We start from the raw sequence: 27,509 nt of genomic DNA on the forward strand, positions 1-27,509 counted from the left end.
TACATAGCCAAAGAATCTCCTATCTCTTCTCTACTAGCTGCTACTGTAAATATCATAGAATACTCTCTTGATCTCTTAAACCATTTTGCCTTACTCCTCCAACTGATCACTAAAAAGAGTAGGTGGAAGCTGTGAACACCAGGGTACCCAAAGGAGACTGCACCACTGAATCTCAAAAGTATTCTACCACAGAAGTTCACACCATAAACCCAGGGAGTCAGAACAGATCAATTTAAGAAGCTGACACTAACAAGAAGATTCTCACAAACAATGGGAAGACAAAGAAACAATCCCCAAATGAAGGGAAAGGAGGAAGCCTCAGAAAGGATGCTAAATGAAATAGAGGCAACTCAACTATCAGATACTGAGTTCAAAACAATGGTTATCAGGAAGCTCAATGAGCTCACAGTGAATTATCAGAAGCTGCAGGGAAACTACAATGAACTCACTGCAAACTATATCAATATGAAAAAGGAAATAGAAACTATCAAGAAGGGCCAAGAGGAAATGAAGAATGCAATTTCTCAACTGAAGAACACAATGGAAGGAATCAAAAGCAGGGGTGATGAAGCAGATCAGATCAGTGAGCTGGAGGACAAAGTAGAAAAAAACCAGAAAGAGGAAGAAAAGGAAAGGAGGCTCAGAAAGAATGAAGTGGGATTAAGAAAAATGCAAGACAATATGAAACGTAATAATATCCATATAATAAGGACACCAGAAGGAGAAGAAGAAGAGCAAGGGATAGAAAACCTATTTGAAAAAATAATGATGGAAAACTTCCTTAATTTGATGAGAGAAAACGTCACACAAATCCAGGAAACACAGAGAGTCCCAATCAAGAGGAACCCAAAGAAGCCCACCTCAAGACACATCATAAGTAAAAGGGCAAAATGTCAAGACAAAGAGAGAATCTTAAAGGCAGTAAAGGATAAACAGGAAGTAGCATACAAGGGAGCCCCGATAAGGCTGGCAGCTGACTTCTCAATGGAAACACTCTAAGCCAGAAGAGAATGGCAAGAAATATTCCAAGTAATGAGAAGCAGAGGTGTGCAGCTAAGGCTACTTTACCCAGCAAGGCTCTCAGTCAAGATGGAAAGCCAAATAAGAAGCTTCCCAGAAAAAAAGAAGTCTGAAAGAATATACCTCCACCAAACCAGCTCTGCAAGACATACTAAAGGGCCTGCTTTAAGGAAAAGGAAGAGAGAGAGACAGAGAAAGGGGGGTGGGGAGGAACACAGGTACGAAAATGGCAATGAATAAGTACCTATCAATAATAACCTTAAATGTAAATGGATTAAATGCTCCAATCAAAAGACATAGAATAGCTGAATGAATAAGAGCACATGACCCACACATATGCTGCCTACAAGAGACCCACCTCAGGATAAAAGATCTGCACAGGTTGAAAGTGAAGGGCTGGAAACAAATTTTCCAAGCAAATGGACAGGGAAAAAAAGCCAGGGTAGCAGTACTTATATCAGACAAAATAGACTTCAAAAAAAGGGTCATAAAGAGAGACCCAGAAGGTCACTTCATAATACCCAAGAGAAGAATCCACCAAGAAGACATAGACATTGTAAATATATATGCATGCAACAGAGGAGCACCTGAATACATAAAGAAAACTTTACAGGACTTCAAGAAAGATATTGGCAGCAACACAATTACAGTAGGGCATTTTAACACTCCACTGTCAAAAATGGACAGATCTTCCAAACAAAATATCAACAAAGATATTGTGGCATTGAACAATGCCCTAGATGAAATGGAATTTACTGATATATATAGAGCCCTTCATCCCAAAAAGCTAAATATACATTCTTTTCAAATGTATATTTATGCACATGGAACATGTGCACATGGAACATTTTCAAAGACAGACCACATGATAGGACACAAAACAAGCCTCAACAAATTCAAGAAAATTGAAGTCATACCAAGCATTTTCTCCATCCACAAGGGACTGAAACTAGAAACCAACCCCAAGGAAAAAAACCCAAACCACTCAGAATCATGGAGACCAAATAATATGCTATTAAACAATGAATGGATCAAGAATGAAATTAGAGAAGAAATCAAAAAGTTTCTGGAAACAAATGAAAATGAATTCACAACAACCTCAAATTTATGAGACACAATGCAGGCAATCCTTAGAGGGAAGTTCATAGTGATACAGGCCTATGTAAAAAAGATAGAAACATTTCAAATAAACAACCTAACCCTACATCTACAAGAACTTGAGGAACAATAACAAAGACAGCCCAGAGCAAGTAGAAGAAAGGAAATAACCAAGATCAGAGCAGAATTAAATGACACAAAGACTAAAAGCACAATTCTAAGGATCAATGAATCCAGAGCTTTTTTTTGGAAAAGATAAACAAAATTGACAAGCCTTTAAGCAGACTCATCAAGAAAAAAAGAGAGGACCCAAATAAACACAATCAGAAATGAAGGAGGAGAGATTACAACTGATACCACAGAAATACAAAGGATTGTAAGAAATTACTATGAAGAACTATATGCCAAGAAATTTAAAAAGCTAGGTGAAATGGACAAATTTGTAGAAAAATATGACCTTCCAAAACTCAATGAAGAAGCAGAAAGCCTGAACAGACCAATAACAGCAGATGAAATTGAAGCAGTAATCAAAAAACTCCCAACACACAAAAGCCCTGGACCAGATGATTTCACAGAAGAATTCTACAAAGCATTTAAGGAAGAGCTAACCCCTATCCTTCACAGATTATTCTGAAAAATCCAAAATGATGAGAGACTCCCAAACTTTTTATGAAGCCAGCATAATCCTAATCCTAAAATCAGCTAACACTACAACAAAGAAAGAAAACTGCAGGCCAATATCGCTGATGAACATAGACACTGAAATTCTCAACAAAATATTGGCAAACTGCATCCAACAATACATTAAAAAGATGATGACCAAGTGGGATTCATCCCAGGGATGCAAGGACGGTACAATATTCGCAAATTAGTAAATGTAATACATCACATAAACAAAAGCAAAGACAAAAATTACATGATCATATCCATAGATGCAGAAAAAGGATTTGATAAGGTACAGTACCCATTTATGATAAAAACACTGAGCACAGTGGGAATAGAGGGAACATTCCTCAGCATAACATTCCTTAGCCATAATAAAGGCCATATATGAGAGACCTACTGCCAACATCATACTCAATGGGCAAAAACTAAATTTTTTCCACTAAGATCAGGAACAAGACAAGGTTGTCCACTTTCACCACTTCTATTCAACATAGTATTTGAAATTTTAGCCACAGTGACCAGGCAAGAAAGGGAAATAAAAAACATCAAAATTGGAAAGGGGGAAACAAAACTGTCACTGTTTGCAGATGACATGATAGTGTACATAGAAAAGTCTATAAACTCAGCCAAAAAACTTCTCAACCTAATAAATGAATTTGGCAAAACAGTGGGGTACAAAGTCAATATCCAGAAATCAAAGGCATTTTTGTATGCCAACAATGAAACAGCAGAAGCAGAAATCAAGAAAAAAAATCCTATTCGATATAGCAACAGGAAAAATAAAATTCCTAGGAACGAACCTAACCAAAGAGGTAAAAGACCTGTATTCAGAAAACTACATAACACTGAAGAAAGAAATCAAGGAAGACACAAACAAATGGAAACATATACCGTGTTCATGGATTGGAAGAATTAATATCATCAAAATGTCCACACTACCCACAGCAATTTACAGATTCAATGCAATACCTATTAAAGTACCAATGGCATATTTCACAGACATAGAACAAACACTCTAAAAATATATATTGAACTATAAATGACCCCGAATAGCTGCTGCAATTTTGAGAAAGAAGAACAAAGTAGGAGGGATCATAATACCTGATACCAAACTGTATTACAAGGCCACTGTAATCAAAACAGCCTGGTACTGTCATAAAAATAGGCACATGGGCCAATGGAACAGAACAGAGAGCTCAGAAATAAACCCAAGTCTCTATGTTCAATTAATATTTGAAAAAGGGGGCAGCAACATAAAATGGAGTAAAAATAGCCTCTTCAACAAATGGTGTTGGGAGAACTGGACAGCTACATGCAGAAAAATGAAACTTGAGCACCAACTTATGCCATACACAAAAAATAAATTCAAGGTGGACAAAAGATTTAAATATAAACTGTGACACCATTAAAGTTCTAGAGGAGAACATAGGCAGGAAAATCTCAGATATATCATGCAGCAACATTTTTACTGATATGTTCCCTAGAGCAAGGGACATAAAGGAAAGAATAAACAAATGGGATCTCATCAAAATAAAAAGCTTCTGCATGGCTAAAGAAAACAGTATTAAAATAAAAAGAGAACCAACTGTAAGGGAAAACATATTTGCCAATGATACCTCAGACAAGGGTTTAATCTCCAAAATATATAAAGAACTTACACAACTCTACTCTAAGAAGACAAGAAACCCAATTAAAAAATGGGCAAAGGACTTGAACAGACACTTCTCCAAAAAGGACACATAGAGGATCCAGAGACACATGAAAAGATGCTCAGTATCACTAGCTATCAAAGAGATGCAAATTAAAACCATAATGAGATACCACTTCACACCAGTCAGAATGACCATCATAATAAACAAAGCAACAAACAACAAGTGTTAGAGAGGTTGTGGAGAAAAGGGAACCTTAGTGTACCATTGGTGGGATTGCAAATTGGTATAACCACTATGGAAAACAGTGTGGAATTTTTTAAGAAAATTAAAAATGAATCTACCTTTTGACCCAGCAACTCCACTGCTAGAATTATATCCTAAGAACCCTGAAACACCAATCCAAAAGAACCTATACACCACAATCTTCATAGCAGCATAATTTACAATAGCCAAGCACTGGAAGTAACCTAGGTGCCCTTCAGTAAATGAATGGATCAAAAAATGATGGTACATTCACACAATGGAATACTATGCAGCAGAAAGAAACAAGGAGCTCCTACCCTTTGCAGCAGCATGGATGAAACTGGAAAGCATTATGCTAAGCAAAATAAGCCAGGTGGTGAAAGATAAATACCATATGATTTCACCTTTAACAGGAACATAAACAACAAAACAAACAAGCAAAATATAACCAAAGAAACTGAAATAGAGGACAGGCTGACAGTGACCACAGGGGAGAGGGAGGGAATTTCAGGGGGAAAGGGGAAGGGTTTACAGGAACAAATATAAAGGACACATGGACAAAAACTAGTGGGTGTGGCAATGGGAAGGAGGTGGGGAGGGATGGGTGAGTGGGCTGGAGTAAAAGACAGAAAACTGTACTTGAACAATGATTAAAATAAAATTTTAAAAGAGAAAACCCTATAAACTCCACCAAAAATCCCTGCTTGACCTAATAGGTGAATTCATGAAAGTAGCAGGACACAAAGTCAATATTCAGAATTCAATGGCTTTTTTTGTACACCAGCAATGAAATATCAGAAAGAAAAACTAAGGGAAAAATCTCTTATACTATTGCAACAACAATAAAAATAAAGTACCTGGGAATAAATTTAACCAAGGAGGTAGAATACCTGTACCCAGAAAACTATAGGACCCTGAAGAAAGAAACTTAGCAAGATACAAACAAATGAAGGAAGCATATATCATGTTTGTGGATTGGAACAATTAACATCATTAAAATGTCTATACTACTCAAAACATTCTATAGATTCAATGCTATTCCTATTAAAATACCAATAGCATATTTCTCAGATCTAGATCAAATATTTCAAAAAAGCATATGGAACCAAAAAAGACCCCGAATAGCCACAGCAATCTTGAGAAAGAAGAACAAAGTTGGAGGGGTCACACTATCAATATCAAACTATACTAAAAGGACACTGTAATCAAAACAGTCTGGTGCTGGCATAAGAACAGCCACATAGATCAATGGAACAGAATAGAGAGCCCAGAAAGAAACCCACATCTTTATGGTCAATTGATGTTTGACAAAGGAGGCAAAAGCATACAACGGAATAAAGACAGTCTCCTCAGTAAATAGTGTTGGGAGAACTAGAGGGATACATACAAAAAAAAAAAATGAAACTAGACCACCATCTTACACCATGCACTAGAAGAAACTCAAAATGGATAAAAGACTTAGATATGTCATGATACCATAATAATCCTACAGGGAAACACATGCAGTACAATTTCAGATATCTCTCACAGCAATATTTTGCTGATGTATCCCCTAGGGCAAGAGAAATAAAGGAAAAAAAAATAAAGGACTACATCAAATTTCTTTAAGAAATATTTCTTGTATATTAATTATTAATTAATATATTTATTCATAGGGAGAATATATAACTATTCTGAATATTCAAGGATCTATTAACAGATGTTTTATAAGTGTATTTATACAGAGAATAAGTTTTAATGAAACATTTATTTATAGGAAGAAATGTTCATAAAGAATATATTCTTGAATATTAAGAATATATTCAGACTTCTGGTCAAGATGGAGGCATAGGTAGGCATGCTTCATCTCCATGCACAACTACAACAAAAATTCTGACTAGACTACAAGCAAATATCACCCAGTTCATCAAAAAATCAAGCTGTATGGAAGTCAGAGCTGAGGATTTAAAGAAGCCACATTCATCCAAACGGGTAAGAGGGGCAGAGATGCACAGAGGTACAGAGATGAGGAGTGGCATGGAGAGGAGGAAAAATAGGCAGTCCCACATTCATGAGTGGAAGATAAAAATTGGGAGGGATACCTCTGGAGCGAGTGATCCCAGCCCCAGTCCAGACCACTCAGCCCAGGGTTTGAGCACCAGGAAAATCAATCCCCATATCTTCTGGCTATAAAAACCAGTGGGGTTTGGGGTGGAGGAAGAAACTGTGGGATTCTCAAGAGACTCCTCTTAAAGGGCCCACAACAGAATTAGGACTTACGCAACTCACTCCCTCTGGGATTCAGCTCCAAGAAAATAGCTGGAGGGCACAAGTGGAGGGCACAAGGGAGAAAGTGAAGTGACTGGCAACAAGGCGAGTTCCAGGAGACAGCTTCCTTCTGGGCAATCTCCAGAGGCCAGGCAGTGGCACAGTCCTTCTCTGAGCCCTACCCCACACAGAGGCACAAAGCAGTGAAAAGAGTTGCTCCACCTGGGCAATTACCTAAGGCTCCACACCACCCAATTTGTAGGTGCCTTTTCTACAATAGGCCACACTACTAAGACAATGAATCAAAGCAGTTCTACCTTATACATGGAAACAAACACAAGGAGGTTGCCAAATTGAAGAGACAAAGAAATATGGTCCAAATGAAGTAACAGAACAAAACTCCAGTAAAAGAACTAAATAAAATGGAGATAAGCAATCTATCAGATGCAGAGTTAAAAACACTGGTTATCAGGATGCTCAAAGAAATCACTGGATACTGCAACAGCAGAAAAAAGACCCAGATAGAAATGAATGTTACACTAAGTGAAATAAAGAAAAACCTACAAGGAACCAACTGTGGAAAGGATTAAGCTGAGAATCAAATCGACAATTTGGAACATAGGGAAGATAAAAGCATTCAATCAGAACAGCAAGAAGAAAAAAGAATTTAAAAAAGTGAAGATAGAATAAGAAGCCTCTGGGACATCTCCAAATGTACCAACATCTGAATCATAGGGGTGCCAGAAAGAGAAGAGGAAGAGCAAGAAATTGAAAACTTATTTGAAAGATAATGAAAGAAAACTTCCTTAATTTGGTGAAGAAAATAAACATATAAGTCCAGGAAGCACAGAGAGCCCCAAACAAGTTGGGCCCAAAGAGGACCACATCAAGAAACATCATAATTAAAATGCCAAAGGTTAAAGATAAGGAGAGAATCTTAAAATCAGTAAGAGAAAAGCAGATAGTTACCTACAAAGGAGTTCCCATAGGACTATCAGCTGATGTCTCAAAAGATACTTTGCATGGTAGAAGGGACTGATGTATTCAGTTTGAAGAAGTATTCAAACTGATGAAAAGCAAGGACCTACAACCAAGATTACTCTATCCAGCAAAGCTATCACTTAGAATTGAAGGGCAGATAAAGTACCTCCCAGACAAGGTATATGTAAAGGAGTTCATCATCACCAAGCCATTATTACATGAAATGTTAAAGGGAACTGTATAAGAAAAAGAAGATCAAGACTCTGAACATTAAAATGGAAAATTCACAACTATCAACAACTGAATCTAAAAAAACAAATTAAGTAACCAAACAGAACAGGAATAGAATCTTAGATATGGAGATAATTTGGAGGGTTATGTGCAGGAGGGAGGAAGGGAGTGGATAGGGGGAAATAAATAAAATATATATTTAAAAAAGTGTGAACAATGACCCTGAAGTGTGAAGAACAGGATGCATTCCAAAGACATACTTTGCAGTCCTGGGAGTTGCAGAGACAAACTGAATATTCTTTAAAATGCTATGAAGCAGAACATACTGCAATCAAAATTCAATGTTGCAAAAGAATGAATAAATGTGGCAAGCTGGTCATTTGCTCGGTGGGTTAGAAATACTTCTAGGTTAGGCACCCATGTAGGCACAGAACTCAGGATTCAAGCCTGGGCCTCACTGCAAAGCCCAAGTACTTTCCCTTCACTTCACAGCATCCAACCCTCACTCAGTGGATGGAGAGTGCATTGACAAAGGTAGCTTGACCAAGAAATCGCAGGGATGTTTGAGGGTCAGCACACAGCAAGGGAAAGATGTCACAACCTGTGGCCCTGACTTAAGGAGAAGTCAGTCTCCTGTGCTGTTATTCCTGGAATCTCTTTTGGATGTGGGTTATACAAGGTCATCACCTAATCAGAGTGAGAAAATAGATGTGCAGAGCTGATTGAGGCTAGGTTTTTCTCAGAATGTCTGTTTGTTATTGGAAATGAAAGAAATTGATTTTTGCAAAAGTCATCTGAAATTAAAGGCATTCAAAGACTATGGTCTCACAAGTCCTGAGCTCCCTTAGGATCCTTGCTAATGATCTAATTTCCAGGATCATGATGTGTATTTATGATGTGTTGTACAAATGGTCCTTTGGGGGAACTCTTTCTAATAACCCAGAAGTTTATATTTCTTGAAGCCCTACTGGAAACATTCCCTCAACTCACTCACATTCCATGTGTGGGAATCGGGAAAAGAGGAGAAGAGTAAAAGGCTCAGGCTGATACCTAGGGGCAGCTGGGGCCTTCATGTCATCTGGGGCATGTCTGGATGCTGCCTGACTCCTGAGGATGGTAGGAGTCCTCTGGGAAGAGCAAAAGATTTCAACTCATAATGTTCCAGCCTTTCTGGAGGGCATGGGGACAGGGAAGGGAGCTGTTTGGAGTGGAAGCTGCATATGGGGCAGTGGAGTCAGGGCAACCAAGGGCCCCCAGGTTTGGCCCTGCATGCTCCTGGGACCCCAACACAGAGCTACACAAAAAAGAGGGCTCCTTGGGGTTAGGTCTGAAGCAATCTTACAGGGTTTGTATGAGGGAGATTCCTGGAAGAATGTTCAAGAAATGGGTTGCTGTTGCTGTTATTTTCCTGCATCTATTTAATGGCTACCATTAGGTGCCAGGTACCTTACGTGTGCACATTGGTTATGATTACATACACGTATACACACGCAAGTAAAATTTAAAAATCTCCTTGGGGTAGGAATTACTTTCGTTTACAGAGAAGCTACACTTAGGAAGTTGCAGAGCTGAGATTTGGATTTGAGTTTGATTAGTTTACTCATTCATTGATGCAACAAGTAACTTATTGTGTGCCAATTAAGTGCTAGATACTATGCTGAATGCTCGGGTAAGTGGTAACACAATGGCCGTAGTCTTTGTCCTCAACCCTCTAGACTAGCAGGAGAGACAAAGAAGTAATGACAATGAAGAGTGAGGAGCAATGCAGTGGGAAGGCACAGCTGCCATGGGACCTGCAGTGGGAACCTCACAGTTAAGTTGTCAAGAAAGACTACTGAACAAGGGGACGGGGAAGTAGGAGAGATACTTCAGTCAGAGGAGTCAGCATAAACAAAGGTGAGAGGGGTGCAAGGGAAAGGTGAGTGTGGATTAAAGAAAGAAGTTCAAGAGAGTAAAGGCAGGAAGGTATGAATGCCTTCAGGGTGCTGGGGCAAGCAGGAGCCAGCCTGGAAGCTGATTGGGCACTTTTCTTCCCATCTCCAAGTTCCATGATGCCATGTGGGTAGAAGACTTTATCGCCCAGAACTTGAGAAAGACACAGACGGTTTTCGTTTTCTGGCTTGAGCAGCTACTATGATGATGCTGTCATTCATTTGGGAAAATACCGGCGTGGGGCCATCTGAGTTGCCTTTTGAATCTGTCAAGGTTGAGGTGTTGGGTGACAAACCGAGGAAGCCCAGTAGGCAGCTGGACATCTGAATTGAGCTCTTTCAATCTGATTGCACTGTCTTCTTGGAACATGGTAGTTCTGTCCTAATATAGCTCGGTATTCTGTCCTGTGTTGGATCTTCTGTTGAAATGACATTAACGATATTAAATACACGAACCCAAGTCTCATGCCTTCCACAGAGCCTCTACAATGAGCAGTTTTGAGTTTTTTTAAATTAAATCTCTTAAGTTATTAACAGCTAAATTTAATTCCCTAAACACCCCAAGTACCCCAAAACAGTGATGTCTGCGAGCTAAAGCATGCTGTGACACCTTCACTCATCCAAAACTGAAAACCAGCCTCCAGGTTGTGGCACGGGAACAGGTTATAACAACATATTCATTAAGGCAGAGAGGTGAAGGTTTTATTTTATCTGTTTATTATCATTTAAAATATATTAAAATTTTAACATAGAGAAGCAAGAATTTGAATTGTGCACGGCAGTCCACAAAACAAAAACAAAACAAAGAAAGTGACATAGAAAGAAAAATTTACATCAACCAATACATTAAAATTCCATTTGAGTAAGGACTTAAAGAAATGTAATGTATGTGACACTTCTTAGACAAGATTCTATTTTTCAGTGACCTAAAGCTTGAGGAACTCTCTAAGCATCAGATTCTTACTGAAATAAAATGGGTACAGTCAGGCCCCAGTTCCTTTTCCCGTTTCTTTCTTCTCCCCACTAAAGACAACACTGGAGCCCTGTTTCCATGGGGGCATTTGTAGCCCTCACTGTAGGTGTGTGTCAGCAAAAAGGGGCTTGTTTTTAAAACTGTGTGTGGGGCTGACTCCATGTCACTTAAGTCTCAGATACAGTCACTTACACACAACAAGTAAGGTCTGACAACAAATCAGAATTGTTAAAACAAAAAAAAAGATTGCAAGCTCCCTACATTAGAGATCATCCCTTTTAATGCCGTCCCTGTAAAGAAGTGCACAAGGCCCAGCCGCACCACAGCTCCTCATCACACTCACTCAGATGACTGCAGGGCAAACCAGTTCCCCGAAGGCTGCCTCAGGGTGGCAGCAGGGGAGGCCTCTGGTGTGGTGAGCATCTGGCCCACTAGCCAAGGCCAGTGTCAGGATGAGGTCTCCCTGTGGCGGGTCCCACACACAGCCTGCAGGGCACTGCGGCAGGGAGCGTCCCCAGCTTCCACTAACTGCCCGGGTTCTTCTCAGGCAGCTGCCAGGTACATGCCAGGAGGCCTCGGGAGCACAACCAAGAAATGGTTAATGGAACAAAAAGAACTATTGAATCATAAAAATATGTGCTTATCATTATTTTTTAAAAATTCACACTTTCCTGAGTAAAGTACACAAAAACCTCATGAAATCTTTTAAAGCACCAGGCCCCTGTCTCTTAGACTCACTGCACACAGATGGCAGGTCTGAGCCAGGCCCAGTTGTTCTGGTGAAAACATTACAAGTATTTATGAGTTCTGTTTCTCTACTATTTTACCAGTTGTGAGTTTTATGCTTTCGAATTGGGAAGTAGCATCTTTTATGGCAAGGGAGAAGAATAAAGGTGTATGCAGCTGCTTCTTTGGTCTGTTTGTGGCCCCACAAACAGAGCTGAAAGGGCCCCACTGAAGGCAAGGTTATCCACAAACTGTATGCATGCCTGGGCTTTGGTGCTGTTGGCCCTGGAGCAGCTATCAAAACCCTCTAAACATATACGCCACAGCCATTTAAAAGGTCCAGATTAAATATGGATATGACCACAGGGGCATTAAAATCAAATCAGTGCGGGCCAACTTTATTGCTGAAAGAACCAGGTCCCAGCAAGGTGGCAGCTCGGGCAGTGCATTTAGCCCCTGACTTCTCAGCCCGAGACAGTGTCCTCTTCGGTGAGGTCCTGAGAATCCCTGAACATGAGGATAGCATTATAAATCTTCAGTGCTGGGCCCAGTTTGATCTTCATCACCTTGACGATGTCCGTCTGTGTCAGAAGCAGGAAGGCTTTGCCGTCAATCTGCTGCATGTGAATAAATAAACAGGAATAAAAAGAAAAGCCGTTGAAGCTGTTTACCCTCCGGTAAGTCCTGGGTGGGGAGCTGTGACTCTGAGCCGGAGGCCTCGGCCTCCCTGCAGAGCTCCGTGGCCGTGCAGAGCGATGGCATCCCTCACAAGCCCGAGTCCCAGCCATTGCTCATTCCTTTCCCCTAGGACTCCAAAGCTAAGTTAAATGCAAAGGTGTTTCACTCTGTTAAATATGAATTCGATATACACTAACTGTTTCCAGGCTACATTTCTATTGTTATATTTTAAATATGTTGGCCCAAATTTATATTAAGAGCCTTAAAAATAACCTACTTTCATCCACCAAGCAAACCTCCAGCAATTTTCCCCAAGAGAACAATGGGCACTGCATGCACTCTAGTGTTATTTATAAGAATGAATTATTGAAAACAGCCTGGCCTCTCAAAACTAGCAGCAGTAAATAAATTACAGTGTCACCTAGGAAGGGTACTAGGCAGTTACCAAAATCATGTCTCAATGAAACATTTAATGATTTGGGAAATTTTCATGAATCGTTAAACAGCAAAACATGATTATGATGATATAGAAAGATCTCAGTTTTAATTTGTGAAATTAAATGTGCATGACCACATGTACACATACACATAGTTAAACTACTTGAAATCTTTGTATGAAATGTTAACAGAGGTTATCTTTGGCTGGTGGAATAGTGGTTGGGATTTTAGTTTCTCCTTTTCACTTTCCTGTATTTTAATTTTTTCAATTATAAATGCTATAATAAGCAGAAATACCTAAGCCATAAAAGTTTTATTTATTAGCCTTTCCACCACACTGCAGCCTGAGAAAAGAATTAGCTCTCCTGAGCCTTGCTTGAGGCCAGGGGCTGCCCTGCAGGCTGCTTCCTCACAGCTTCCCCTGGCCCCAGGTGTCCTCAGAGTGGCAGTTCCAGAGCCTGGGTGGGTCCTACACCCAGGCAACTGTCTACACAGACTGGCTCATAATGAGTCCTGGGTCCAGAACGAAAAGGACAGAGTGCAAGGGTTTTCTACGGTACCACCCCTCCACAATCCTAACTCTGTGGTTCTAACCCTTTTTGATTAACGGTACAAACCCTTGGTATTAATGTCTTACTGAAGGAGGAATCACCTTGGGATCCCTGGTGAGGGGTAAAGCTTTAAGAGTTCTAAAAAGCTTCCTGTGCTTGTATGATACATTGTCTGATGAGGGATCGTCCGTTTAGAGAATGGACCACCTTTCCTGTGGGGCACAAAGTGTACTTCCTGCAGCAGCAGAGAGGGGCTCCCTACTGCCACACCCTGACCTGGTTCAGCTCCAGCACCTTCAGGTTTTCAGGCAACATCTATTGGCCAAATAGTCACTAAGAAGAGGGCAATGATGGTGGTGATGATGATGATAACAAAGTTAACATGTATAGAGCTATACTCTAGTCTCTTCTGTGTGCTTGATCTTCCTAACAACTCCATAAGGTGGGTGAGAAATCCTACAGTTAATCAGCTTAATGACTTGCCTGAGTCACATAGCTTCTCACAGATGATATTGGGATTACTGGCAGGGCTTGGTGGTCTCCAGAGGAGACCCTCTGGTCTATATTACTGCTGTTTATTAAGCCCCAACTCTGGGACAAGAGCTGGGCCAGGTACTGTAAACATACTAATCCTAATCCTTAAAGGTCCCCTCACAGAACTCTGTGTTTAAAGAGGAGGGATAAGAGAGGTGAAGTGATGTGCCCATGGTGACACTGCTGGCCTTAAGTTCTAAGCTTGAGTAGCCTGACCTACAAAGACACTTGTGGACTCGGTGGGACTTGGGTGTTGCTCAATGCAGAGTGGCCTGTGTGTGTGAGGCTGGGCCCAGGCAGAACCAGGAAAAGCCCCAGTTTCCATTGGCGGCTACAGACTGATGCCATAATGACCCTGCTGCTGAGCTCCCTGGAAATACAAGGCTTGTGGGACTCTGAGGACCCAGGACCCCAAACTCAGAGAGTACTTCCCATGAGCCACGTGTGCCCCAACGTCAGACAGGGAGAGTGTGTGCTGCTTCCTGGGGTCCCTAGGAATCCAGTTTTCTTGCAGTGTTCTAGAACAACACTGGAGGCTCTGGAATCAGATGGATGTGAGCTGGAACCTGACTGCCCTTTCCTCCTGACCTTAGGTTCCTCACTGGTGAGCTGTGCTGTGGAGTTGTGAGGACCCAGGAGTAATGATTGTGCAGGGATTACAGAGGGCCTGATATATGGCAAGCTATTGGTAAACAATAACTAGCATTGTTATCTGCATTACTGTTCTGTAGCTGGTCCCATCTCTTCTGGGGCCCCTAGAGTGGTGGATATTAATTCCGGGACAAACATTAAGCAGTTTGGTATACTTGTAACTGAGAAGAAGCAGGAAGCAGAAACCTCACAGGAGGATTCTGTGGCTTGTCTGCATTCCCCCCGAAGCAGCTGAAGAGCAGGGATATACAGGATGGCCCCACTTTCTCTCCCCTCTCCTCTCTGGAACAGCCATGTGGTGGGATTCCTCCCTGCCCCTAGTGTGGCCTGGAGTCACAGTGCAGGGGCTTCATGATGATCGTGAGTGTCAATCAATTAGTGTGTTCACATGGTCTATTTCCTCAGCATGCTGTGTGAGCCCAGCACAGCAAATACAAGTGAGCTTCAGACAGAGGTTGGCCCTGCTGTGACCAGTCTATGGCTGGGCTCTTTCCTGCAGGGACCCTTTTCTCTTGCCTCTCAAACTGCTCTTATTCATACTTAAGTAAATGGAAACAAAGCCCTTCTGGGCCTAGAAGTATAGAGATGAATATATAATTTTACATTTCTTACCTCTTTCTTGAAGCAATTGGCATGCTCTTCACAGCCCAGCAGAGACTGTACAAACTCAGCCACCTACAGTGCAAATGAAAGCCTGATTTAAAAAATGTACCTGGGCACTTTCCCTTCCTTTCCAGGTTGAAGGCTGTACTTCCCCATCAAAGACATTTTGCTAGACTAGAGCAGAGGGAACTGCTGTGGAGTAGAGAGACTTCTGGCCAAGATGGAGGCATAAATAGATATACTTTGCCATCTTGAACAACCAAAAGAAGGACAACAACAAATTTAATAACAAAAAATAACCAGAACTGTCAGAAAATTGAACTGTATGGAAGTCCAACAACCAAGGAGTTAAAGAAGAAACATTCATCCAGAGTGGTAGAAAGGGCAGCGATGGGCAGCTGGGCAGAAAGGACTCGCATCAAGGAGGCAACTGGAAGACCCAGTGGTTGAAGCAGCAGCTTTCGGACAAGAATGGGCAAGGTGGAGGTTGGTGGAGAGGGCAGTCCCATATTTGCATGCAGATAAACTGGGAGGAACAACCGAGGAGCGAGACAGACCACACAACCCAGGGTTCCAGTGCAGAGAAATAAAGCCTTAAAACCTCTGGTGATAAAAATATGTGGGGGTTGCAGTGGCAGGAGGAACTCCTGCCTCACAGGAGAGTTCATTGGAGAGACCTACAGGGTCCTACAATGTACACAAAACCACCCACTGGGGCATCAGCACTAGAAGGACCCAATTTGCTTGTGGGTTGTGAAGAAAGTGACTGAGAGCCAGCAAAGAGTCCGGCAAACAGCAGTGTCCCTCTTAGACCCCTCCCCCACATACAGTGCTACTACGCAGCCACATTGGTTGCCCCGTCCTGGCATATACCTAAGGTTCTACCCCTTACAACATAACAGCTGTGTCAAGACAAAAAAAAATGTGGCCCTAATTACAGAACTAAGTGATGAAGAGATAGCTAACCTATCAAATGCAGAGTTCCAAACGCTGGTAATCAGGATGCTCACAGAAATGGTTGAGTATGGTCACAAAATGGAGGAAAAAATGAAGGCTATACAAAGTGAATGAAGAGAAATGTACAAGGAACCAACAGTGAAGGGAAGGAAACAGGGACTCAGATCGACAATTTGGAGCAGAAGGAAGAAAGAAACATTCAACCAGAACAGAATGAAGAAACAAGAATTCAAAAAAATGAGGAGAGGCTTAGGAACCTCCGGGACAATTTCAAACATTCCAACATCCGAATTATAGGGATGCCAGAAGGGGAAGAGGAAGAGTAAGAAATTGAAAACTTATCTGAATAAGTAATGAAGGAGAACTTCCTCAATCTGGCAAAGGAAATAGACTTCCAGGAAGTCCAGGAAGGTCAGAGAGTCCCAAAGAAGTTGAACCAAAGGAAGCACCCACCAAGACACAAGATAATTACATTACTCAATATTAAAGATAAGGAGTCTTAAAAGCAGCAAGAGAAAAGGAGGTAGTTACCTACAAAGGAGAGTCCATAAGACTTCCAGCTGATTTCTCAAAAGAAACCTCACAGGCAAGAAGGGGCTGGAAAGAAGTATTCAAAGTCATGAAAGGCAAGGACCTACATCCAAGATTACTCTATCCAGCAAAACTATCATTTAGAATGGAGGGGCAGATCAAGTGCTTCCCAGATAAGGTCAAGTTAAAGGAGTTCATCATTACCAAGCCCTTATTCTATGAAATGGTAAAGGGACTTATCTAAGAAACAGAAGAAGATCAAGAACTATAAACCATAAAATGACAACAAACTCACAACTATCAACCACCGAACCTAAAAAAAATCACATAAAAACAAACTAAGCAAACAACTAGAAGAGGAACAGAATCACAAAAATGGAGATCACATGGAGGGTTATCAGTGGCGAAGATGGAGAGAATGGGGAATAAGAAGCATAAATGATAGGTACAAAATAGACTGGGGGAGGTTAAGAATAGTATGAGAAATGGAGAAGCCAAAGAACTTATGTGTACAACCCATGGATATGAACTAAGGAGCAGGGAATTCTGGTGGGAACAGGGGTGCAGGGCAGAGGGGAATAAAAGGGAGAAAAAAATGGGCAACTGTAATAGCATAATCAATAAAATATATTTTAAAAATGCACCTGAAATAATTTCTTGGGTTTTAGTGATTCAACAGTGGACTAAAATATACCCCAAATCCTTCAAACACTTGGGATTTAAATAGTAGCTATCAAGTCACATTAGCATGCGAGCTCAGAAATTAGATCAGCCCCTAGTACCTTTTCTGACCTCTTATTTCCAGGCTGACCTAGATGATGAAAATGACAATCTCCATCCATGTGGAGTTCTGGCATTCTAGAACATTCTCTCATCTGATCCTCCCTGGCTGTCGACGTTGTGTGTCAGAGAGGAGGGCAGGGGTTGGGGCCTGTGCATGGCACTTGTCACAATAACTGTTAGAGACAATGAGGACGTGTCCACTTGATGCCTGGCCAAAACAGAGACTCAAGAAGTCTATGCGAAGTGAATTCTCACATAAGTCATTGTGGAGTTGAAGCATGAGTTTTTTTTAAAAAATATTTTATTTATTTATTTTTAGAGAGTGGGGAAGGCAGAAGAAAGAGAGGAAGAGAAACATCAATGTGTGGTTTCCTCTCATGTGACCCCTACTGGGAACCTGGCCTACAAGCCAGGCATGTGCCTTGACTGGCAATTGAACTGGTGACCCTTTGGTTTGCAGACCAGTACTCAATCCACTGAGCCACACCAGCCAGGGCTTGCAGTCCAAGAGTCTCAACAACTTATTCAAGGTCGTGCAAGGCCATCAAGTGCCAAAGGTAGTTTTGGAACTCAGGTTTTCTAACTCTTACCCCAGAGTTCTGAAAAATCAAGTTTCTTTGGCTCATTATCCCAGTCTTAGCTTTTTTTCCCCTCTCCATCCACATGCCCTGAATTCCTTTTAATAAGCAAGGTCAGGCAAAGATCTGGCTACAAGCAAGGGAAGCCACTGACTGTTCCTGAGTGATAATTTTGGGGAGCTGACTGAACAACTGGGATGTTGTGCAGACTCCCAACAATCGGAAGAGTCCTGGCCACTTCTGGCAGCGAGGTCTGGCACTGCTGCAGCAAGGGGTGAAAGGCAAGCTAGAAAGCAATGGCAAAAAAATCCGGGGAGAAAATATTTCTAGGAGTAATTGTCTTGTTGGGTTTTGTTTTTTCTGTTCTGGCTCTCTGCTTCTGGTGTGGACTGAATTGTGTGCACTTGCCCTTCTCTCCTGTGTCTCACAGAGAGGGCCAGGGAGCTCAGGGCATGTTACACAGTCAAAGAGCTCTGGGAGTACCTGCTCCCTGCAGGAGCTCCGAGATGTGAGCAGCTGGGGGCCCCTCTCTGCACTTTGCAGAAAAGAACAGCACAGGGTTGGCTTATTTCCACTTTATGGAATGGCCTGGGCCAATATCCCCAGGGTGAACCTAGGGCCTGACACCTGTGTGTGTGCACCCTAGAGCTCTGTCCCCTGTCCACTCACAGCTGTGTTTAGTCTAATATGAAGATTTCAGAACATCTTTTTAGGGGAAATTGGCATGTTGATGTCTGCTTCACTCACCTCTGATGCTGCAAGTATATTCTGTCATGAGTCATTTATAGTCACCCTAAAGTGTAGGATGATGAGAATTAAAAAAGAAACCAAAAACCCTTTCAAACCAGTCATTGTGCTGTCACACAATGGCATCTTCAAGTCTGAGGGGCCTCTGGGAGGTGTGGGCGTGCCTCAGTCTGGCCTCCTCTCCTTATAATTCCCAGCCATTGCACCTGGGACCAGTGCTCCGGCTGTCCATGCACCCGGGAAGCTGAGTCCGTTGGTTGAGTTACTGTGGTTTTGTGTTTCCAGGGTGGACTGGAAGCATGGAGCATGTGTTTAGCATTTTCAGGGAGTGGGGGAAAGCCTCAGAAAAGTGATGGTCGAACTATAGAGACGTGGTCACTGGTGCAAGTGGCGCAGGGTTTGTAGTGTTTCTGGGGCTCAAGATACTGAGAGGTGGGTGTAGTCCCCTCATTCCCTAGGCTGTTCTTTTGGCCGAGTATGTCCGGATCGTGGCTACATGTGAGGCTTCTGCTGGGTGATGGGAAAGCTAGGCCTGTGATCCGGTTGAGCCTGAACTGTCAGTGAGTTTTAGGTTTGATTAGTTGGGGGAGGATAGAGCAAAAATGGCTAGTAGAGGACTTACTAGTTACCATGTGCATGGTCCAATATGCTAAAATCCAGAAGAGAGGTTTAGTCTAGGGGCTTCTAGAAGGGACAGATGGTATTTCAGGTGGATTCTCAGCAGACACTCCACAGGGAGTTGGTGGCCAAGATGGGTACTGCTGGCTGTGCAGTATTTCCACAGGGGGCGGACAACTCAGGGTGGCAGTGTAGAGGAGGCCTCAGCTCAAAGCCTCCTAGGACCAGGGCCATAAGAAGGATGCCTAGCCTGCATGTCATCCAAAGCAGAGTCAACTTTGGCTACAGCTACTGAGTGGGAAAGGCAGGAGAGGAGGGTGGGGGTCTCCAGGAGTACCGGCATACCCCAGGGAAGCCCTGGAGCCAACTGTGGGTCTCTATCCTGACCGCATCTGGGCCACAGGCAAAGTGAAGTGTGTGGAGAGATGACCCCTTTAAATACATGGTCACTGCACAAGGGTTGTGTGTTGTTTTGATGGTCCACATGGGTGAGAATGTCCTTTTCTGAGCAAACAAATGAAAAAAGGGATCACATTCTGTCTTCTTAGTATTGTTAGCCAAGAAATCATTGTCTGTGGCAAAGGTAGATTGGATTTTTAAATGGGAATAAATAATGTGTTAAACCCAAGAGTAAACAGACCAGTGCTGCTGAGCAAGGGGGCCCTGCGCTTGGTGTCCGCATAGCCGCTCACTGTCCCGCCTCCTGCTGTCATTTAGTCTGCCTTACTCAGACAGTGCAGGCAGAGCCGTACAGCTTGCTTCACCATGTGTCGGCAATAGCCTTTCTGGAAAGGGATTCTGATTCTATTCAATCTGCTTTTCTTTTTCCAAAGTGAAGAACAAGCTCCATGAAATCTATTGAGGCCAACTTTTCTGGACAGCATTTTAAAATGGCCAACTTTTCTTGACCATTATTCATTGTTATTATTTAGTATTGATAGACAGTATTTAGTCCCCTAAAAAGAAATTATATTTTAAGTTTTAAGAGAGAGCCCATTTAGCTACAAGTTTTATAAATGTGCAGTGATGAGCTTTAACATACCATAGAATACTATCCGAGTTTCCCTCTCACTCTCTCAAGTTTGTGGTAAATACGAACTATTCCAGCAGATGTGAGCGACCTCTATGAATGAAGAAACTGCCATCCATTCGTACCCACTCAAGGTGTCTGTGAGGACCTGTCTACTTCTCCCAGGAAATGGCAGGTCTGTTGGAGTCTGGGGGCAGGCGACCTTGGCCTTGGCTTCAGGAAGCACACCTGGTGTGGAGGCTGATGGGCAGTGGTTCCCTGAGTTCTTGAGAGCACAGTGCCCCATGCCTCCAGCCCCAGATTTAGTTTGGAAGAGCTCTGAGTAAGTTAATTCTAGGAATGACACAGCAATTTGGAAAAGACGAAGAAAGATGACACTGTGCAGGCTCTTAGATGAGCCCATCACTTTACCCAACTTACTTCCCCAGCGACCTACTTTTCCTGGCGTCCTTTTGGAGCTCAGCAGGGCTTGTTTTCTTCAGTGGGGGTGTTGCTCCCTAAATCTTTCCAAATGCTGGTGTCTTCTATTTTTGTGGAGCCTAGAGCTGTGTCCCCGAGTCCACTGGGAACCATGTTTCCAGCCTGGGTCTCATTTTTTTAACAGTGCAGTTTATTATTTGTGCCCCCGCCCCCGCTTTTGAGGGCTTGATGGAATTAGGCTGTTATGCTTAGTTAGCAATACTCTGAATTTTTCAAAACACTCCCTTTTGTATAGGGATTGCTTCTAATGTGACCGCCATCTTTTAAAGTAAATGGATATTTAGGGAACACTTACTTGAGGCTGGTGTGATTTATATGTGCTGCTTTAAACAGTATTTATGAAAATAAGAAATACAAGTACCCATATGTGAACTGAACATATCTGAGTCACACCAGTGGCGGTAATGGGCATATAACGTGTCACATCCAGCCCTCCTGTCCCCCTGGACACCTGGCAGGTGGGTACCACACAACATGAACTCCTCACTCACTCACTCATCTGTCAGACACCTGTTCTGGGCAAGATACTTTGCTACAAAAATGTACAAAGATGTAAAGATATTTTATTCCCTACTCTTAACCACCTATGCTGTTCTACAGAATATTCCCATGACCCAGAGTAAGAAGTACACTTCACACTGACCATGACTCGAGCGTGTGCACACACCCACTCACTTCTAATACAGGTTTCACAAGGCAACAACCCTTCCTACAATTATGCACTTTCATGTGGGCCTGTCTTCATTTTAGAACTGCCAAATCGACTTTAACATCCACCTGTGCTTTGACAAACACGGCTCCAGTAGAAACAGCCACACTGACAGAGGAGTTAAAAGCCAGCTCCGGTGTTCTGGAAAATGTCAGCAGACCCGGCCTGGGCTGGCTTGCCTTCACAGGTAACACACAGCAGAGCGGAGGTCCTCCTCCCGGGCCAGGAGGGAGACAAAGGGAGAGTCCTCGCGCTGCTCCATCTTCTGTCACAGCCGGCCACCCACCTTAAGTCCCACTGACTGGACCTTAACACAAAGACACACACGTCCATTTACATCAGGCCCTGTGCCAGTCTGCTGTGGTCCCTCTCCTCTAGGAACAAAGCACAAAAAAAATCTCCTCAAAATGTGCCCATGGACCCCTGACTGCCTCTGCAGACCCTCACTACCCACATGCCATTTTTAACGTGGTGCACGGAGCAGTCGTAAACGAGTTGCTGGGACTCTCTGCAGTGCCCCCTAAGTGAACTCCCTTTGAAGGCTGCTTTGTTTTCAAAGATGCTCATGGGACCATGACAAAGCCCACACTATCAACCCACCAAAGGTTCTTCTGGAGAACCTAGTTGGTTGCCAGGAAATGTGCTGTAGAGGGTGAGGATAGTGAAAGAAATTTAGGATGTGGTCCATGCCCTCAAGAGCCTCTCATTAGGTAGATACTGAGACTAAGATACATAAGCTAGAAAACTGCCCAAACCGTTTTCTCTGAACGCATCCCTGAGGCAGCCATGGTGAAGGAAGCACCAGGAGCAGGGGAGCTTTATGAAGACAGCCTCTCCAATGGCTGCTTTATTTTTAATCTAGAAAATCTCTAAGGGCTCTCCCAGAGATACAGGCCGGGGTCCCACGTGCCCCGTTACAAGAGTGCAGGAACGGCAATCTCAGTGCCCTCATAATCCCTGATGGCGTCTCCAGCCTCCCCCCGTGGTGAGTCTCTTCCTTTTGAGACCTATTCTGACCTAATGAGACTTGCCCTTGGACCACCTATTTCCCTTTAATGGGCCTCTAACCTCTTCCTCTCCTTCAGTGCTGGACCTGCAACTTGTCAGATGAGAGGCCCCCTGCGAATTTCCTACTCACTGCTTCATGTTCCCGAAACAGCTGTTTCTGTTCTTTTTGGATGATGCCCCCCTGCAACTTCGAAAAGTTAATAAAACTTTTATTATTTTTGGCCCTCTTCTTAAGGAGAAAATTCACGTGTTGTACACAATGTTTCCAATTCCACAGCCCCAGCCCAGAGCCCCGACCCCAGCCCGGTGTCCAGCCTGTCACACTGAGCACTCACAGCCGCCTCCTCACACCACTGGTGTTTCATGACCCACTCCCACTTCTCCTCAGAGTGCCCCTTTCCAGACACTTCCCCTGTGCATCCTGATGTGGTCCCGCTGACCTCCGTCCTTGCTGCCCTCTCTGGACAATGACCTTCTGGGTGAGCACTGCTGTTGCCCCATGTCTCTGCTCCTGGGAGAGAGGTTCCCTGCCCACTGGTGTAATCTGCAGGGGTCTCCAACTCACACCATCCCATGTCAAATTCATCACCTTATCCTCCTGCTCCAAACTGGTCTTTCCCCAAAGTTTTGTTTCTTTCGATGGTACCACTGTTCCCAGTCATTCAGGTGAACTCGAGAGCCCTGTGCTCTCACACACGATTATTCTCATTAGGTTCTAATGGGGTAGTGCTGAGACTCTGCATGGAATCACATTTGGCTCATCTCATTTCTTCGTCTCAGTATCTGACCTATTTCCCGGTGGTGGGGTGACTTGGACTTTACAACATCTGCTGGATTTGGGTGGTTCTTCTCATGGCTGTGTCCAGTCCACGTCTGATTATCCCACACCAGGAACATGGTGGTGACTTCTGGCTGTCTCCCTTTCCTTGGTCTCTTCTCATTCTTACTCCTCTTGCAGATCTTTGCCGTTCTCATCTTCCTGAGGCACCATCTTTACAGGGTGACTCTGCATCAGAACCTGCAGTAGCTCAGAGTGCCCAGTGACTAACACGCATGCCCAGTGCCTGGCCCCGAGCCCTGCCCCCTTCCCCATCCCAGGTCACTGTTCTCTGGACCCAGGTCTGCAGTGTGCATGTGTGGTGGGTAACACATCAGCTCTGGACCTGGCTCTCACTACACAACCTTAAGAAGTTACTTAGACTCTGGTACCTCAATTTCCCAATCTGTAAAATGGGCAAAATGACTACTTGTCTTTTTACCATTATATTAATACTGTTTGCTGTCATCATCAATGTTAGTAAAGGATGTGTTGTGTGTCGGCCATCCTTGCGTACGTCACACTTCTCCCATGCAACCCCCTGTTGTTCCCTTCTTTTTGGAATGGGGACTGGAATGGTTTCCCTTCTTTTTTTCTGCTTATATATGTCCTACTTTTGGTTTAAAAAATCCAGCTCATGATGCCCTGTCACACAACATCCATTCAATGCACATTCATTCTGTTATTTACTAAGTACCAGGTATAGCAAGAGGTTCTCAAGATACGCACCCAGTGAGTGAGTAAGGTCTCTCCTCAGCTGGTCAGGGGTCAGACAAGTGCGTGCAGGGGCAGTGACAGAGACAGAAGACACAGATGAAATGGGAGCACCGAGAGGAGGTGTGGCCCTGCCCAGAGGCTTCTGCTGGTGGCAGCAGGCAGTGTGGGAGGGTGGTCTGAGGCAGCAGTAGCACCTGTGCAAGTAAGAGAACAACGTGTGGGGCCTGCGAGGAGCGAGTGCTGTAGGCCAGAGGAAGAGGGCCAGGTGAGGCAAGGCGGAAGGCAGTCTGAAAATGCAGGTGAGGACAGCCCATGCAGGGCTCGTTGATACGCCAAGGGAGTTGTTGGGGAGCCAGGGACCATTATGAGTTGGGTAGAGACACAACCAGAATTCTCCCTTCTCTACCACATTCACTGATTCTCAGGACACACTCGCTCTGTATATACACAAAGGGCTGAATCCAGGTGGCGGCCTTCCCATGACATCTTTCTGAGCAAGACAGGGACAGTGCGAGGGGCCAGAGGCACAGCTACCTGCAGTCTTTAAAAAAGGTAAAACTCAGATGAACGGCTTCAAAGGCAGGAAAAAGTAACTTGCCATTGTGTTCTCAGTCGAGGTCCCCATTATGTTCAGTGTTGTCTCAAAGGCACAACCTTACATGATTGGATTATAGACACAATAGACTGTAATTCTATCAGCTTGGTCATGAAGCTGATGCATGCTTTGCAAACTGGTAAAAATTCATAAATGGGGGTAAAGGGCCAGACTCTGTGCACTCTTGAAGGATCCCATACACTCATTTCCCCGAACACGAGCCAGCTCCTGGTGTATTCACGTCTACTCGCTGACACTGGGACCACCGGAGCCCTTTGGCAGGGGTGGGAGGAAGGGTGGGCAGGCAGCGTGTGCAGGGAGAGAAGTGTCGGTCCCTGTGCTGCACACGGAGAAACACTGGGCAGGGATGCTGGGCGGGGGGGAACCCACCAGGCAGAATCTGTGAGGGGCCTGGGAGAAAGAGGAGGGGGCAGGGACCACTCCAGACCTTGACCCCTGGGTGGCCTTCACCACCTGCTGTTTGTCTAAGGCTGGAAAGGAAGGCTTAATTAAACCAAGATTAAGTTAGGCTGAGTGCAGTAAGTGCTCAATGAACAGTTTGTGATTGATTTAACTCCAGCCCTAATCTTGTTCTTAGGGTAACCCAGAGTTTTCCTTTATTTTAAAAAAATTAACTAAGGGATGGCTAGGGACAACAATAGCTTTATGGAAAGGAATGTCAGTCAAAGACCTCTTCCTCAAAGGATAGTTGTTTTTAAATATGAAGCATTTCTATAGCATTACAATAAGCAATGGGACTTACCTGATCCTTATTAAAAAGCAACACTGTAAGACATGTTTATAGTAAATTTGAGTTCATTTTTCTGTCTGGTACAGCATCTTCTACAATGTTGTGATCTAATTTCCTTTAAAATCTGTGACTTCTGGTGGACTGATGGCAGCACAGAGCTGCTCCGCTGTGAGAACATAAGGCCCTTAGGGCCTTGCGGGCACCAGCAAAGGGAGACCCTCTGGGCACAGAGGGCCTGGGGGGTGGGTGTTCTCCCAGGGAAGATGACGCTTGGGACAGGAGCTGTCAAGCCCCAGGCTGAGATGCTGGTACGTTTGGGCCTCCTCAGTCCCACCTGCAGCGTGGGCTGGAGGCTTGGCCCCTCTGCCTGAATGAGCCCAGGGCTGTGGCTGCGGGGCACAGAGGTGGTGCTGGGATTTGGTTGGGAAGAGGATGGCAACACACATCAGGCCTTCCGAATTTCCTCAAAACCATGCACGTCTTCGCCCTTAACTGTGGATCTTAACTTTGATACACTGAATTCAGTGCCTAAGAGAAATTCTCTGCAGCTGAGCACGTCCATCCCATGGCCCCAGAGCAGCCCCACTCACCTCATTCACTGTCCATCGGGCCACCTCATCTGCCTGGATGTCAGCCACGCCCGGCAGCAGCTTGCAGTGCTGCTCCCTGCTGAGAGGGAGGTCCCGGGAAGGGTGGGTGGACAAGGATGCCATGAAGACCGACTCGTGCAGTGCCCGCTGTGTCTGCTCAGCCGCGTATTCTGAGAGAGGCAGGGGTTGGGAAGCACAGACGTGCGAATTACTGAGCAGCATCTAGGTCAGCCTCTCATTACAGAAGTCCAGAGTCAGGTTAGGTGAAGTGCAGACACAGAGCATCACTGCCAGGAGTCCTCAGCACAGCCAATACCACTGTTGTGTTTCAAAACAATGGTCATGAAAACCCATTGTTATATAAGGTCCTGAAGACTGTGGCTAATAAGCAGGTTTGTATAATCTCTATGACACACTGTTTGATGCCAACGAAGAGCTAACTCATCCCCGCCACTGGCTCCCCTCTTCTTAATCAGGAGTCAGAGGAAGTACAGCGCCTCACTGATGTGACTGTTAAGCAGTGGGCACACAGACATGTGCATGCATGCGAAGAATGATTTCTTCCTGGAAGCCACTTTGTGTGTCTCCAAAGAAGGAATGAGCCCAGGTCCACATCTGGTTTCCTTGGTCCCCTGGGGGACACTGAACACAGAATGCAGCACAGGGTTCCCTGGAGAACCTGGGTGGCAGCTGCTGCTGTAGCTGCCAGCCAGCCAGGAGGACCTCACCAGGACTTGCAGAAAGAAGCTGCAGCTTTGCAACTATCCTTGCCCCAGGCACTCTTAAGAGAGTCCTCTGTTTTTGGAGCAAAAGCTGTGAATGTACCACCATTGAGTCTGTAGCATGAAGAGCAATGGACGGCTGCTGGCTGCTGCTTGCCCAAGACTAGCTGCTATCACCAAGGAGTAAGACTTATTTTCACCTCACTCTTCTCTCCCCAGCCTTTCTGAGCCTGGTTTCCCACCTTCAGGGTGACTCTACTCTTACGTTATACCCAACATTGTAGGTGAAGCCGTGGAGCTCAGTACCCTTATACTTTGCACAAATGGGTAAGGAGCAAAAACATTACAGCAATGTCAGAGAAAACTCATGCCTGTACGATATTTTTGAAGATATTTTCAATATACATTAACAAAACAAAGTTGATATTTTAAAAGATTTTAAAGAGAAAGGCCACAAAAGGAAATGTTTCAAGCTCTCTAAAAGCCTAGCTTGCCTAATGCAAATGGAAGGTTAAGTAAGCAGTTGCCACATGATTTAAAGTCTATTATGATAATCTGTGTTTTACTAACCTGAGTCAGAAGAGCTATTCTGCAAATATTTCCATCTCTAATTAACAGTTTTTAGCAGGTGAGGCTGATCTGTGCTTTGCATG

General features: G+C 43.8%; 1 protein-coding gene across 2 annotated transcripts; it reads right to left on the reverse strand.

The window, feature by feature from the left end:
* Positions 1 to 11,858: 11,858 nt before the first annotated feature.
* On the reverse strand, positions 11,859 to 27,509 carry LOC118496721 (lethal(3)malignant brain tumor-like protein 4). 2 transcript variants are annotated; one of them, XM_036009293.1, is made up of 4 exons: positions 27,427 to 27,509; positions 26,135 to 26,304; positions 15,233 to 15,295; positions 11,859 to 12,385 (listed from the first exon to the last, which is right to left on the reverse strand). In XM_036009293.1, exons 2-4 carry the CDS (start codon positions 26,255 to 26,257, stop codon positions 12,233 to 12,235), a joined length of 339 nt encoding a protein of 112 aa, XP_035865186.1. In that variant the 5' UTR covers positions 26,258 to 26,304; positions 27,427 to 27,509; the 3' UTR covers positions 11,859 to 12,232. The 2 variants fall into 2 exon arrangements, with proteins under 2 accessions (XP_035865186.1, XP_035865185.1); XM_036009292.1 differs by lacking the exon at positions 27,427 to 27,509 and having other exon boundaries at positions 26,135 to 26,684.

The sequence above is a fragment of the Phyllostomus discolor genome, chromosome 9 (assembly GCF_004126475.2).
Source record: "Phyllostomus discolor isolate MPI-MPIP mPhyDis1 chromosome 9, mPhyDis1.pri.v3, whole genome shotgun sequence".
Taxonomy (NCBI): domain Eukaryota; kingdom Metazoa; phylum Chordata; class Mammalia; order Chiroptera; family Phyllostomidae; genus Phyllostomus; species Phyllostomus discolor.

What these genes read in the sequence shown, in the direction of transcription:
- LOC118496721 (XM_036009292.1), bottom strand. Translation starts at nt 26,356, where the DNA reads ATGCTGCTCAGTAATTCGCACGTCTGTGCTTCCCAACCCCTGCCTCTC. An exon ending in CCCGATGGACAGTGAATGAG is followed by an intron (nt 15,296 to 26,134) that starts GTGAGTGGGGCT and finishes TTTGCACTGTAG; the next exon opens with GTGGCTGAGTTTGTACAGTC. An exon ending in CCAATTGCTTCAAGAAAGAG is followed by an intron (nt 12,386 to 15,232) that starts GTAAGAAATGTA and finishes ATTCACATGCAG; the next exon opens with CAGATTGACGGCAAAGCCTT.